Raw genomic sequence first — 16,099 nt, 5'->3', positions numbered from 1 at the left:
GATAAAGGCCTATACTAGACTATACGTAATTGCACTGCCGACTACTCATTGGATTACGTCTGTCTTGTACACGCCCACTCGCTGTTGCAGGAAGTAGTTCACGTCAAACTCCTCTGGCGCGCGCAACCTAACATAACTTTAATATTCGACTGAAGTGTCGAAAGTTAGATAGCTTAAGAAAAACGTAATTAAACCACAACAATGTCAATATTTCTTCAAGCAGTCAGAAGCAGCATACCAGAAAAGGACAAATCGGAACTAACTGAGAGTGACCTGAAAAAATGGGGACTAGGAGGTGAGGGAATGAAAAGCTATTATGTTTAAAAGAAACACGGAAAAGTATTTGCGAATTTAAGATTCAATGCATGAAAATATTTCACAAACGTGTAATATAAATAAATAAAGATATTTTTATGGAGTAACGTTACGTCCATAGATAGTTGCAGTGTCTCAACCTAATAAGTTGGATCCCTAATGTAAGTTTTTGAGCACAATTGAGTGCTGAATACTTATATATTTCCAGCACATGACTTGAGTCCAGTAAATGATACTTTTTATTGCTCAAATTTAATTTAATACATTTATGCAGTTAATCATGACGCCATGTTTCCTCATCTTGTCTATTATAATGATACTGAATTACACCAATGGCAATTCCAATAGAATCCATTTCATCGCACAACATGTTTAGGCGTGATTAGCTTTTCATGTGTCTCATTAATTTGACCTGTGAGAAAAAAGGCTTTGAATGTCCATTTTATGGTTTGAAAATTTTCTTTGGAACTTTGGAAGTTTTCTTACAAACAACACCACACTACTTTATCTTCTTCCTAACAGCTATTAATCTGAGGTCTTATCAGGTGGATGGAGTTAGATGGCTGTCACAGTGCATGGAGATCCAGGAGGGCTGCATCCTTGGTGATGAGATGGGTCTGGGAAAGACTTGTCAGGTTAGTAATGTTATGGAATGAAAATCTTGTTTATATTGCTTGCTTTTAAGCCAATGATTTATTCCAAGATGTCAGATATCAGATAAGTGAGATGTCACCCTCTGCTGTAGACCATCTCTTTGCTGGCATATGCTCGAGGGCGTCTTAAGATGAACGGACCATTCCTTGTGCTTTGTCCCTTATCAGTTTTGGAGAACTGGAGACAAGAGTTGGAACGGTAAGGGATACTAATGTATGATCAGACTTGTGTGGTCGGTGTATTAAAGTCACTGCATGAAATCAAAATATGTGACAAACTGTCACTCACATGAGATCACAGCAATAGCAAACTACAACGATCCAATCAATTCCCTATAGACAAAATCATTTTTTCCATGTTAGAGAAGCCTCTTGGATATGCATCACAATAGAGAAGAAAAGACTATCGCAACTTCCATTTCATGATGACTTTAAACATTTTGATTTGTTACTGTATTGGGACTATGAAACTAAATGCCACCCAATGAATGTGTAAATAATCCAGCATGAACTGATTTGACCTGAAATACAATATGTTGTCACTGTCACTAGATGGAGACAGCAGCATATATACTCTGGATTAGTATCTACCTTGAATGCAATATAAGCTTCACATATAAGGTTAGTTAAAGGGGGGGTGAAATGCTATTTCATGCATACTGAGTTTTTTACACTGGTAAAGAGTTGGATTCCCATGCTAAACATGGACAAAGTTTCAAAAACTAAGTTGTACGTTTGAAGGAGTATTTTTGTTCCAAAAATACTCCTTCCGGTTTGTCACAAGTTTCGGAAAGTTTTTTTCGAGTATGGCTCTGTCTTACGTAAGATAGAGCGGAATTTCCTTATATGGGTCCTAAGGGCACTTCTCCGGTAAGATCGCGGGCGCGCGCGCACTCGTAGAACAGAGCTAGAGAGCGAAAGCAGTTCGCCATCAAAGCGCTGTGCTCGGCTTTTGGGAAGTCAATGTCACCAAAGAAGTGTGTTTTTGGTTGCCAGGGCAAGACAACCCTGCACAGATTCCCAAATAACCCGGCGTTAAGGCACCCGTGGATGGAGTTTGTTTTCCTGAGCATAAACGGAGTTGTGTAAGTTTCCTGCATTTCGACGATGATTGTTTTATAAACAAAGCCCAGAGCAACGGATTTGCAGATCGTCTAATGCTTAAGGATCGAGCAGTCACAATGATAAAGGTTCGCGGTCGTGCGTTGGAACGGTGAGTAAAACTGTTGAACAAATGTCTCTGTGTGTTGTTAGCTCGGCGCGTTAAGCACAGCTTTAGCTTCGCCCACACGGCCCGCCCCCAGCCGCTCGTTTTTTTCCGGAAAGACTCGGTACAGCCAATCTTTCAATTAAAAATATAATAAAACAAAAGACTTTTTGGAGATATGAATGAAGGATGCAATATTACTCTATAGGTACTCAAGATTAACAGGAGATTGAGTGAAAATGAGCATTTCACCCCCCCTTTAAGGCTCTCTTACTTTCCTTTTTCATTCAGCTTCTGTCCCAGTCTTTCTGTGCTCTATTACACTGGGGATAAAGAGAGAAGGGCAGAGCTCCAAAAAGAGCTCAAGAATGGCAAAAACTTCCATGTTCTTCTCACCACCTATGAGGTTAGTGCACCGGTTTTCTGAGGATAAATTCATGATTACTACATTCAAAAGGTTGCTTTCAAAGTTTTTGCACTGTTTTTAATGTGAAATCTTTCTCGTATTTAATAGATGTGCCTCAAGGATGCCAGATTCCTGAAAAGGTGATCTATGTTGGTGAATAGATATATTATGAAACTTTATAAAAAATGCACAATATTTACACAATTCTGCTACACAGACATTGTACGTGTAATTAAATGACCATATTGATGCCATATCGATTATTGGGTGATATTAAAGCTTTTTTTATTTTTCGTTATCTGCCATAATTGGAGATACAGTATATTGGTCGATTTTGGATATTAAATGTTTAATTGTTCATGCTCATTTGCCGTATTTTTATTTTTAAAATGACCTTTGCACTTGATGATCTAACACTTAAAGTTAATCTTTTTGAAACCTAATTAGTAATAACTGTTTTTGTAGTGTTTTTTTTTTTGTTTTTTTTACATAACACTGTATAATTGGTTTTGTGATATTTATCAGTTATTGGCCATAACATAAAAATAATTATCAGCTTTTCGGTATCAGCAACGGTATCAAATTTTGATTCAGATTCAACTATACCACTCCACTCTCTTCTCACAGCTGGAAATGGAAGATTTTAGTTGTTGATGAGGCTCACAGGCTGAAGAACCAGGAATCATTGCTGCACCAAACCCTCAAACAGGTTACACGATTGCATTTTAATATAGGCATGCTGTTTTTAATGTCACTGTCAGTGTGTAAAACCCCTGATACACACCCCTGCCTGTAAATTTCTCAGCTTTCCCCTGATATTAACTGCCATCTGATGTCTGCTTTTTCTCAGTTTACAGTGGGTTTTCGAGTGCTGTTGACAGGCACTCCCATTCAGAATAACTTGCAAGAAGTCTATTCCCTACTCACCTTCATCCAGCCCAGTCTGTTTCTCCCTGAAGATGTTGAGGACTTTGTTAGGGCCTATGCAGACGTACAGACTGAACCGGCCCTTGGTATGGCATCACCAACCTTTGCTATTTCAGTTTGAAAACCAAACTGTTTGTGCCGAAAGACAACTTATCTCTTCCACCACAAATCAAAACTTAGTTTTTTAATAGAATACTGTAGTATTTATTATAAATGATTTATCCGTGCACATCATATTTTTTTCAAAATTCATATACCCTTGTAATTTTTAATCAGAACAACTTCCCCTCTCTCATACACTGACATCTCTTCTTTTCTCGTGTTTTTAGCCGCAAGGGCAGGACAACCTGTCACTCACTGTACGCTTTTTCGCCTTCATACCAAACTTGGGTCTTCAGCCAACAAAGTTTAAATCCTGTCTGGCTAGTGCGCTTCCCATAATGTTTACGCATTAAGTTAGTAGGCGGAGAGAAGGCGGTCTTTTGTGGCATTTCGAACGCATTCGACCACACGAGCGCTTAAAAATGTGTTTTCGACTACCTCTGGAACTGGTCGAAAGTGAACAAGCTCAAAATGTTTTAGACCCCGTTTACACCTGTATTTAGCTTCATCCACTTGTGATCCGATCGACCAAAATGCATCCTAATACCAGCTGTAAACAGGGCCATATGAGATCACAACAATAGCAAACCACAATGATCCTATCAATTCCCGATGGGCAAAATCAAGTCCCACCTTCTTTTTTGTTTTGTTTAAGAAGCCGTTTCATTCGGATACACATCACAATAGGGAAGAAAAGACTATCGCAACTTCTGTTTCATGACGACTTTAAGGTTGTTGGAATATCCAAATGTTAAATATTCAAAATAACTGCCATCATTGACCCTGAGGGCTTTAGTTAAGCAATCATGTTTTTCACTGGTAGAGATTTAATTGCTGTTTATGGTGAAATTTACTGTGCCATGACTCCTTCCGAAAACTAATTTGTTCTGCTCATCAAAAGAGCACGGATATAACTGTTCTGGGACACAGAAAAATTGGACAGATCTGGTGCCAAACTGAACACATCAGATAACTCACAAACTTGGCAGAGCACAAAAAAGATGTCAGAATAGATCATCTCTCCTTGACTCACCAGTCAGATTTGCCAGTGGCTATTAGAGGATATAGATCATAAATTCAAATTTTTTTGTACTATGGTGACCTTGTGTGGAAGTTTGTAACATTGTTGTTCTTGTCTGCAGCTGATGAGCTTCATCGAGTGCTCCAGCCTTTTTTGCTACGCAGAGTTAAAGCAGAGGTGGCAGCTGAACTGCCCAAGAAGACAGAACTTGTTGTTTTTCATGGGCTGTCTGCTCTTCAGAAGAAATACTATAAAGCGATTCTAACGAGAGACCTCGGTAAGACTTCCTGAATCATGTCACAACAGGCAAAATTGAATACTTTAGCAACAAAAGGATCAGTGTTCATTCTAGTGTTAAATAATTTTCAGATGCCTTCAGGACAGAACAAAGCACTAAGACACGACTTTTGAACATTTTAATGCAGCTCAGGAAATGTGTGGACCATCCCTACTTGTTTGATGGTAATCACTTTATCACTTCCTGTGATTTTCTATGGGAAACACATTTATTTATCCAACTAACTGTCTTTTTTCCGCACCATTTCCATGTAAGGTGTGGAACCAGAACCGTTTGAGATGGGGGAGCATTTAGTGGAGGCCAGTGGAAAGCTCTCTTTGTTGGACACAATGCTGGCATATCTTCAGGAGGGGTTTGTCTTGTTGACCTAAAGTCTAGCTTCCTTCCAAAAGCAAACTGATTTGGTCTATTGCAGATATTGAGATTTTGTTATCATAATCAATTGATGGTGAAACAGAACTTTCTGAACTTTTTTAGTCATATTTGGCCTGCAGCAATGTAAAATACCTTCCAAACTGTTTTAGCATCATATAATTTTTTCATATAACTAAATTTTTATTTTATTTTTTATAAAAAAATTACAAAATGTAATTAATGATAGAATGGCACAAAAAAAAAATCTTCCAAATCATATCTTTACCAAAATACACTGTCGGAATGGTTATATGTAATTTGCCAGTGTGTCACCATATCCGTACACTGAGAAATGTGGGCAGTTTCAAGCTGAAAGTTTGATGTCACAAAAAAAAAATGATGGTTCATTCAAAACAGCAAACCTCAGGTTGTAAAAACAAAGTTGTCTTGTATCCATTTGTACACCAGTGCCTTGAACCACATTCATCTAAGCAGAGTAGCATAGCTAAACCACAACTAAAGATGCATGCAGTTTTATTTTTTAAGCTGTCAGAAGGCCGAAAGTTACAATTGTGTAGCTTTAAATGTGTTTTATTGATTTGGTGATGTAAAATATATGTTTTTGTCACTGTTTTCAGGGGCCACCGTGTTCTTCTGTTCTCTCAAATGACCAGGATGCTGGATATTCTGCAAGATTACTTGGAGCACAGAGGTACTAAGACACACTTTGACTTTGTCAGAGCCCTCACCTTTACTTATTTACCTGTGATTATGTGCAGGACAGTAAGAAGTGCTTACTGCTTGTTTTTTTATAGCCTCAAGGCAGAAAAAAATCGTCTAAACAGACTTTAAAGGTCCCGTATTATGCCCCTTTTCACAAGATGTAAAATAAGTCTCTGATGTCCCCAGAGTGTGTATGTGAAGTTTCAGCTCAAAATACCCAACAGATCATTTTTTACAGCATGTTTAAATTGTCATTTTTTGGGGCTCAGAAAAACGCTCTGTTTTAGTTTGTGCCCTTTAAATGCAAATAAGCTGCTGCTGCACAGCCCAGGGGGCGGAGCTTCATGAGCTCGCGCTCAGTCTCTCAGGACAATTTCATCTCACGGAATGATGATAATATCAGAAACTCTCAGTAACGGTGTTCATTTCGAGTCGGACAATTATGCCTACAGAGTCAGAGTGCTGTATAGAGATGGAACAGGTATAGTTTAGTAGTTTAATTACGGTTATTATAACGTATTTGTCATCTGCTTGTATGTATCCATTATTTATTAATAGCCTACAAGTCTGCTGTTTCGGACCAGGTCCGAATGATGATCAAACATATACTGATGAGTTTAATAAAGTTTATTGTACATCACACAAAAGATGAAGCGTCAGTTTTACTTCAGAAAATCACCGTAAGAGCTGAGTAAACACAGTAAGTTATAAGAAGTGCGCAAGTACATAAACGAATTTCGGTAGAGTTGAGGGAGCATTCCTGTGGGCGGAGGTTCGTCAAAGAACGGTTCTACTGACGTCATTAAAGAAGGAAGTAGAGGGATGTAGTCCAAACGGGCCGTTCGATGTAGGCGACTTCTGTTAAATAAAATATCTCGCTTGGCATTGAACTTTGAGCTTTATAATTTTACAGATATTATTTATACTCTAACAACAACATTACACACTAACTAAAGTTTGAAACATGGGATCACGAAGAACGGGACCTTTAAATGATGAAATTAAAGTGAAATCACAAACCACATAATGTTACCACAATGTGCTTCCTCAGGCTTTTTAATTTTAAAATGAATGTGTATTAGCTTTGTGTTTGTAAAACAGTGCACGTTTCTTTTCAATTTGGAACATTTATGTAACCGTACCCTACATATTCTTCTAGTAATCTAGCCCTCTGATCTAGAGCAGTTCATGTGGGTTTAGTATCACATCCTGTGTTTGCTGCTTTGTGTGTTAATGTGCTGCCGGCCGTGTAACTGCCAGCCCTCCCACTTCTCCGCAGGTTACAGTTATGAACGTCTGGATGGTTCAGTCCGGGGAGAGGAACGTAACCTAGCTATTAAAAACTTCAGCACCAAAGATGTTTTTATATTCCTCCTCAGCACCAAAGCTGGTGAGTTCACAGTCTGGGAAAGCCAATCTGAAATTCACACTATCACACTCTATAATCAACAGCAGTGCAAATCCATTTTTTTATTAGTTACTTATATAATATTTAGAGTGTTGTATTTAAATACCGTTCAAGGTTGCAATATTGGCCTTATGTGTTTGATGCGAATCTTATTTGCATCTTTTAGACAGACACAATTAATACAAAGCTGAAAGTCGTGACAAGATAATGCATAAATATTGAGAACATCCACAGTGTCTGTATGAGATGGTGGTGCAAAACCTGTGTGATGTAGAGAGAGATTCAGTTCATCTTGTGCCTTTTTTTTTCAGAGCTGCTCATATTATAATTACAGCCTCACTTTCACTCTAACATTTTATAAACAAACTCTTTACACACTTCCGGTCAAAATTTTGAGGTCATCATGATTTTTTATCTAATCAAAAGTGACAGTGAAGACATTTATAATGTTACAAAAGATTTATATTCAAATAAATGCTTTTTTTTCCTCAAAAAGGCATCAAGGTTTCCACAAAAATATTAAGCAGCAAAACTGTTTTCAACTGTGAAAATAATAATAATAATGCAACTTGAGATCCAGGGTTATTATAGTTAACTGAAATTAAAACCATAAAACATTTTTTTTTAAGCTTGAAATAAAATAAATGTTAGCTGAAATAAAATAAAATATAAAAAAACTTAAGCTTATTTTATTTCAGCTAGTTGCCAATGCAACATTTCTAATTTTCATTTAGTTTAACTTCATGTACTGAAATCAATAAAACTAAAACTGAAATAAACTATATAGACAAATATTGTCTATACAAAATTACTAAAATAATACTGTTGAGAACAAATCAGCATATTAGAATGATTTCTGAAGGATCATGTGACACTGTGACACTGAAGACTTGAGTAATGGCTGTTGGAAATTTGGCTTTGCCATTACTAAAATAAACAGCATTTTTAAAATATATTAAAGTAGTTATTTTAAATTGTAATATTTCACAATATTACAGTTTAACTGTATTTTGGATTAAATAAATGAGAGCATAAGAGACTTCTTTCAAAAACTAAACAAATCTTTCTGTGCCCTTTTGAATGGTAGTGTACCTGTATTTGCTGACTGTGCGGCACCTTGGCTTACAACAGAGTCTTTGTTTTTAGGAGGGGTAGGAATGAACCTAACAGCAGCAGATACTGTGATATTTGTGGACAGTGATTTCAACCCACAGAATGACCTACAAGCAGCAGCCAGAGCCCACAGGATTGGCCAAACAAGGTACTCCACTGGCAAAATGGATATTTTATGTTGTTCCAGGTAGTTTTGAAGTGTCAAGAATAAAAAAGTAAGTGTCACAAAAGTGGTTCATGTAATGGTTTTGTGCGAGGGCACTTTACTTGACCATGTAGATAAATTCTCATCTTTTCTTTGTGTGCAGGCCTGTTAAAGTGATCCGGCTCCTCGGTAGAGACACTGTAGAAGAGATCATCTATTCCCGCGCTGTGTCTAAACTACGTCTCACAGACACAGTGATTGAGGAGGGACGTTTTTCTCTGCTGGACCAGGCTCAATCCGCAGCTTCTGGCCTTCAGGTAGAAAAAGTCCTCTGACTCTCTTCGTCTTATCTCTTAAGCTCATTTCTGTGCACTGTTTCCTGGTTCATATCTTTGTGCACTTGTGGTTTCGCTTATTGTGAAACTGCACACGTTTACAGTTTCTCAGTATGCTGTTTTTTATATCCCCACCAATCTAGTTGAGTGAGATCCTGAAGTTTGGTGTGGATAAACTGCTGTCGTCAGAGGAGAGCTCTATTCAAGATGTGGACCTCAGGCTGATCCTAGGGCAGTCTCGAGATGGGCAATGGCTAACGGATGAAGAGCATGTCAAGCTTAATGAGAGTGATTATGAGGACATGGAGGGTCAAAGTACAACACTTAGCTTCTTTCCAGAAATCTTGTAATAACTCGCACTTGAAAATGAGAATGAAATGAACTGTTTATGTGTTTCCTGACTTCCAGACCACATGTACTACTTCGAGGGGAAGGATTACTCTAAAGACCCCAGTGCAGAGGATGAGAAGACCTTTGAACTGTTAGTTGAGAAGCAGTTAGTTGATCTAGAGGATGCTGGGAAGGAGGGCCGCGCACTTCGTAACAAAGCTGGGGTAACTTACATCTTAACAACACACATCTTAAAGATAAGATTTGGGGGTCTGTATTTATTTTTTAATTTTTTGGAGAAATTAATACTTGTGTTTTTACTCAGCATCAGCAAAGACGTTACATTGATCAAAAGTGACAGTAAAGACTTTTACACTGTTACAAATATATATATATTTCAAATAAATGCTATTTATTTGAATATTTTGAACTTGCCATTCATCAAAGAATCAACATTGTTTTCAACATTGATAAGAAATGTTGCTTGAATAACAAATCAGCATATTACAATAATTTCTGGAGGATCATGTGAAACTAAAGACTAGAGTAATGATGCTGAAAATTCAGCTTTGCCATCACAGGAATAAATTACGTTAAGATACATTAAAATCGAAAACGAGAAAAAAAAAGATATTTAAGTTGTGATAATATTTCACTATAGTGCTGTTTTTGCTGTATTTTTGATGAAATAAATGCAGCCTTGGTGACAAAACATCTTACCAACTTTTGAACGGTAGTGTTTAATGTGAATTTAACTGTTTAATTTGTTGTCATTCTTTTCCTTTCATGATAGCTAATGATCGAGATTTAAGATTGTTTTTATTATATTTAATCATGTACTAAAGCAAACAAACAAAAATCAAAACAAACGTCTGTCACTGCCTATCAGGTGTCCCTGACTGGACCCTTGATTGACCCAGGGAGGAAGAAGAGACCTCTTACAGAATCAGAGTTAGAACAGAGACGTAAGAAGAGACAAGAAGGTGCTGCAAAGAGGGCAAAGCTACAGGAGGAAAGGAAGAAACAACAGGAAGAACTAAATTACAAGAAGAGGTAAAAAAAAATCACATTTTTGACCAGTATGTATTATATTTATTTTATGTTCCTGTGCATGTCTATTTAATTGCCTGCGTGTATGTGTATCTCTGTTTGTTTTTTAATGGCAGGATGGCATGGTGGGACTCGTGTGGCTACAGATCGCTGTGCTTGCCAAGTGTCGACAGTGAGGGTGAGGAAATGGGGTCTGATGAAGATGATGATGTCAGCTGGAGCTCCACTAATTCGGAACACAGAGCCATTCGCTATGTGCTGGGTGATGTGACTCGCCCTCAGACCGATCGAGAAGATGCCATCATTGTGCACTGTGTTGGTACGTCACTATTACAAACTTCTTAAAGTTGTGGCCCATTTTGCCATAGGTGAAATACCCCTATGTGTGATTAACTGCATCTGATGTAGATGACTCTGGATACTGGGGCAGAGGAGGATTGTTCACCGCACTGGAGCTCAGATCAGATGAGCCGAGGAAACAGTATGAGTTGGCTGGTGACATGAAAGGTGACAAACCTTTTTTGTTTGCTGTTGACAGGTCTAAGTCATGCTCTGTCATTACAAACATTCCATTCTGATATCGGGATCCAGTTCACACAGTTCACTATGTTGCTTGCAAGCTGATTTTCCATTAAACTGTCAGAATTGATTTAACACCCATAATTAATGTGATGTTTGAAAGTTGTGGCCTTCATAAAGTTTGTGGTATCAGAACTACAAAACTGGTATTTACAGTTTAGGTAGAACAGTTTACTGTGTACTTTCACAAGTTCTGTTCTGTAGTTCTGTTCTACACTGGGGTGATTGTAGACATTTGTAAGCCTGTTTAAACGTACAAAAGTAATCCACTGATACTAAAATTCTTGTACAAATAAGCCAATAATTATTTTCATGTTATTATGATAAATTCTACATTGGATTAAATAACATATAAAACACTCAAATTATAATTACTAATTTAAATAAATACTAGTAGATCACAAAATTATAATGTATAGTATAAAAAAAGATATTAATTATGAGATTTGATAAAGATTACACTACTGTTCAAATGTAAGTTCACCAAGGAAGTATTTATTTGATAAAAATAAAACAGTAAAAACAGTAATATTTTGAAATATATATATATATATATATATATATATATATATATATATATATATATATATATATATATATATATATATATATAAATTAATGTATAAATGACAGCTTACTCAACAGACATAGATTCCATTCCATAACTGATTGGGTCAAAATTGAAGGGCAATGAACAAAAGATATAAATAATAAAGTGATAATTGTGTGTTGCAGACTTAGAACTTGGGAATGTTCTGCTTTTTCCTATTGATGATAAACAGTCAAGGCTCAGTGGAAGAGACTATGTAAGTCAGCAAGCTGTTTATGTCTTTAATCTACTGCTGTTAATTATTTTAAATCATTCATTTATTTAATCATTTTTATACCTCCTGTCTCTCTAGCTGGCACTCATAGTTGCCCAGCAGAGGGATAAGGGCAACAAGTTGTCAGGCATTCGGCTCACTGCCTTGGATGAGGGCCTCAAGAAGATATACAAAGATGCCAAACAAAAGAAGGGTACTCTGCACTCATTTGTGAAACTATTGAGCTAGTTGCAGTGAAATGGCTTCATATATTCACTTTTAAACAAATGACTTGGGTTGATAATCTATTAATGCGGCTATTACAGCTGAATTACACCATCTGTGCTGCAAACCTGTCTTAAAACCCAAGTTTACTGCACGGTGCACATACCTTTTAGTATTATAGAGGTTTGATTGGGATTGTTTCCAAGAGGTAGATTCATTTCAAACTCTTTTTCTATGTAAACACTCGATCAGGGCTAGGCAACTCTGGCCCTCGAGATCCACTTTCCTGAAGAGTTTAACTCTAACCTTGTTTAAAAACAGCTGTAGCTTTCTAGTAATCCTAAAGACTTTGATTAGCTTGTTCATATGTGTCTTTTTAGGGTTGGAGCTAAACTCTGCAGGAAAGTGAATCTCGAGAGCTAGAGCTGCCCTCCCCCTGCGCTAGATGGATGTGTTTGACCATTGACACACCATTCTAAAAATGTGTTTGACCATTGACACACCGTTCTATTCTGTGTGAATGCCCGGTTAATGTTGTCTTTAACCTCTGATATTAAACCTTTTCTGTGTTATATTCAATAGCAAGTGTCCATCTACCTCGGATTGGTCACTCCACTAAAGGCTTCAATTGGTACGGTACAGAAAGACTCATTCGCAAGCACCTGGCCACCAAAGGCATCTCCACATCTATGTATCCTATTCCAGAAGTCCTATTTTTTCACAAAAACTGCTTATCTATCAATTAACTATCAATCTTAAGTTTGGACCTCATCAAATGTGGCAAGTGTGAAAGACCCCTAAATGAATACACTTATTGCTTTAGACGTACTTTAGAAGTAATGGATTTGATATCAGCATTAGAAACAGGAATATTCCTTGACTTGTTTTTCAGCTACTATTATAGACGAGCCGCTTCACACTCTTCTACAGTTTCTTCCACCACATGCACAGCTACTCCATCAACCTCAGACCCTGCAGCATCAGCAGCAGGTTCCCCACACTCCTCCAGGCCTCTTGGTAACAACAAAACAAAAATCTCCACTGTGTCACATGAAAGTCAGGACACACCTGGGTTGGCTGACTTCATGAGAGGTGTTCATGTCTACTTCTACAACATGGCTGCTACAGAAAAGAAGAAGCTCACCCGCTACCTTATCGCATATCCTTTCACGTCCCTCCATTACCCACACATTTCCTTTGCATGAAACAATAGTGAACAAAGGCGTTTAACCATTAGACTACATCAGCACGTATGTCTTTATCACATTTATGATGATAAATCTTGTTGATATGATAGTTTACTCCTTAACATTTCTGTACATATGATGGTGATGAAGAGGATCTCATGAGCTCACACGTCACTCATATCATAGGAGAGGTAGAAAGTCCTGTCCATGCAAAGGTAGTACCATCAAAACACTTTTTAAAGAGGTATTAAAGAGGACCTATTATGCCCTTTTTCAAAGTCTTGATTTTGTTTTTGCAGTCTATTAGAATAGGTTTTCATGCTTGACTTATATGACGCTCTATGAAGCCCCTCCTTCTAAAAAGTGCAATTTGCTATGATTGGTCGCCTGGACCAGCGTTTTGTGATTCATTTTTGGAAATGTCACGCCCCTTTAAATGAACAGTGAGTTTCAACACACTATTAAAGTCCCCCTGTAGTCAATACTTTTATCCCTTAAAACTGTTTTACCTTGAAAAAAATCTTCATGCCTTAAAATGGCATGAGTGTAACTCTACACCCTTGCCTCATTTAGTATACGCGGTTCTATGAATATGCAAATTAGCCCCGCCTCCGCTCACTTACACCAGCTCAGAGATCCACGCGTTGACATGATTGGTCACAAGGTAGTTTGTGACGTCAGAAACACCAGCGATTTCAAAATGTGTTTTTGAGACTGTCTTTGTTGAGACTGAGACTCGCTGCAGTTTTAAGGAGAAAATACTCAGCAATGGTGTTGACTTGTGAATTTGTACATGCTTTTTCTTACAGCATATTAAAAACACCACATAGACATATAAACAACATTAAAAGCTTGATTTCCACCACAGGGGGACTTTAACACAACTCAACCAGGCCTTGTCCCTTTTTTGCATATGCCTTGGGCAGGAATTATTTAAATGAGGAATATTGTTACATGTACATTCCTGTAAGAAAGGTTAAGACTACAATCATGCTGTTTCAGGGAGTTCAGAAACAGTGCTTATGGATATAGAGAATAACTCCCTATGTAGTGATTGTGCTTCGTGACTCACATAGCAACATTACACACTGAAGAAAGTTGAAAATGTAAAAATGCATAATAGGACTAGCCTGGCTAACGTCAGACCCTGTCTCATTGAGACGTGGTCTGGGAACCACATGTTCATTTTCTCGTATTTGAGGCGTGGTTTACGAATGCCCAGAGCTGCTTATTGGGCACTACGAATGTCTATCAAATGCGCCTGTACGTAGCTCATCGTTTCAGTTATACCAGATGATGTATGTAGAGCGACAGAAATTCGACGAGGAAGAAGACGAAATAAACTTGCGTTCTCAAACTACTTAGAACACTATCTAAGGCTGCATCGAAAGGTCTTCTTGTCTGCTGCCATGTTGGATCCATAGATATAAACAAACTGCTTCGGTGTTTCACATAGACGTCGTCATCGTCTTGCTGCTCCCTCCCCATTCTGTGATTGGTTCCCTTTTTCAGGGGAAAATTTGGTCCATGGTGGTCCAGACTGCCTAGCAGCGTGAATAAAATCGGAGAAACCCAGGCTATAATAGGACCCCTTCAATATGCCTTATGCTAATTCGATTAATATTTACTAATATTTTGGTAATAGATTTAGTAACAGAAATATGCTTTGCATTATTCTCCTTTTTTTTTCAGGAACTGCAAGATCTATTGCTTCAGTACCCTCAGGCTCTCCTTGTAAATAAAAAGTGGCTGGAATCCTGCTTTGCTAGCCAAAGGAAAGTCAATGTGTCCACATATTTTATTAGGTTAAGTTGACAAAGCTCCTCCTGCATTCCTTAGAAGTGACTGATCAAATCAGTTTGCCTTTGGCTAATCTACAATCACATCTATTTTCTGTTCAGGGTTTGAAATTAACTGGTCTGTCGCTGTATATCCAGTTACGGCTAAATGACATCAGAAGGTTTTTCATATGATTTAAATAATGAAGCATTGCTTTCTGTTTAAAGAGAAACAGCACATAGGAGAGACTTTACAGTAAAAAACAATAATGTATTTACTCTATGCTCTTATCTGTGTTAGATTGATTGCATGTAAAACATTTAAATTATTTGACATTTTCCTAAATATCACACGATAACCAGTGCTTTGGTTTAAAATGTCACCATTTTTTAATTATGTTAACTTAATAAATAAGCTAATTTCTGTTACATACCTATAAAAAGATGTTCATGGCACTAAATATGTAATTGAGCAAATTAATAAAATTGCAAAAAGACACCAATACAGCAAATCTACTATACATACTGTTTATAAAGCAAAGTCACAGATAAAGGTGTAAAGTCAGTTCAGAGTCAGATCTCGTATGTGGGTTTTACTCCGAAATGTATAGCTCTAAAAAACACAAATGTCTATGATAATGTACTAATGTTTCTGGAAAGTGATTCTCATTGGCCATTTTAGTAATAAAAAGTAACCCCCAAAATACTGCTGTGAGTTGTTTATCCTTTTTGTTTTAAACCACTAATATACTGTATAATAATATAGTTCTAGAGTAAATAATAATAAAAAAAAATATTCATTAAAAAATAAAATAAAAAATTAAACGCCCATGCTTATAGTTATTTTAGTAGAACTCTTGTTCATTTAGTCCTACCTGTTTGTTCAAAGATGTCATTCAGAAATGTGCACAGATATTTTTGTGTGGCAATTTAACTTTCATTTTTAGTGAAATTGCTGCATATCTAAATACGGTTGAAATGTGTTGTTCAAACAGTATTGACAAAATGAACAATATTGTAGCCAATAATATTAACTAATATATTATTAAATTATTATTAATCATATTACTTATTGTCAGTATCCTTGCGATTTAGTTCCCATTTCACAGTTTTGCTCTCAAAGACAACCCTTAGTTTACT

At 37.1% G+C, this 16,099-nt stretch overlaps 1 protein-coding gene across 1 annotated transcript; it reads left to right on the top strand.

The window, feature by feature from the left end:
- The first annotated feature begins 50 nt into the window (after positions 1-50).
- On the top strand, positions 51-15,659 carry chd1l (chromodomain helicase DNA binding protein 1-like). Its single transcript, XM_081381665.1, has 25 exons — positions 51-295; positions 838-950; positions 1,061-1,167; positions 2,467-2,581; positions 2,690-2,721; positions 3,209-3,290; positions 3,432-3,594; positions 4,753-4,908; positions 5,001-5,093; positions 5,185-5,281; positions 5,922-5,995; positions 7,286-7,396; positions 8,561-8,675; positions 8,836-8,989; positions 9,151-9,322; positions 9,416-9,561; positions 10,227-10,390; positions 10,504-10,706; positions 10,796-10,894; positions 11,702-11,772; positions 11,869-11,983; positions 12,577-12,685; positions 12,887-13,153; positions 13,315-13,396; positions 14,874-15,659. Exons 1-25 carry the CDS (start codon positions 202-204, stop codon positions 14,994-14,996), a joined length of 3,057 nt encoding a protein of 1,018 aa, XP_081237791.1. The 5' UTR covers positions 51-201; the 3' UTR covers positions 14,997-15,659.
- The last annotated feature ends 440 nt before the right edge of the window (positions 15,660-16,099 follow it).

Source organism: Scardinius erythrophthalmus (assembly GCF_964197995.2).
Source record: "Scardinius erythrophthalmus genome assembly, chromosome: 12".
NCBI classification, from domain to species: Eukaryota; Metazoa; Chordata; class Actinopteri; order Cypriniformes; family Leuciscidae; genus Scardinius; species Scardinius erythrophthalmus.
This window is presented reverse-complemented; position numbering and strand designations above follow the sequence as displayed.

What these genes read in the sequence shown, in the direction of transcription:
- chd1l (XM_081381665.1), top strand. Translation starts at nt 202, where the DNA reads ATGTCAATATTTCTTCAAGCAGTCAGAAGCAGCATACCAGAAAAGGAC. An exon ending in GAAAAAATGGGGACTAGGAG is followed by an intron (nt 296 to 837) that starts GTGAGGGAATGA and finishes TCTTCCTAACAG; the next exon opens with CTATTAATCTGAGGTCTTAT. An exon ending in GTTGGCTGGTGACATGAAAG is followed by an intron (nt 10,895 to 11,701) that starts GTGACAAACCTT and finishes TGTGTGTTGCAG; the next exon opens with ACTTAGAACTTGGGAATGTT.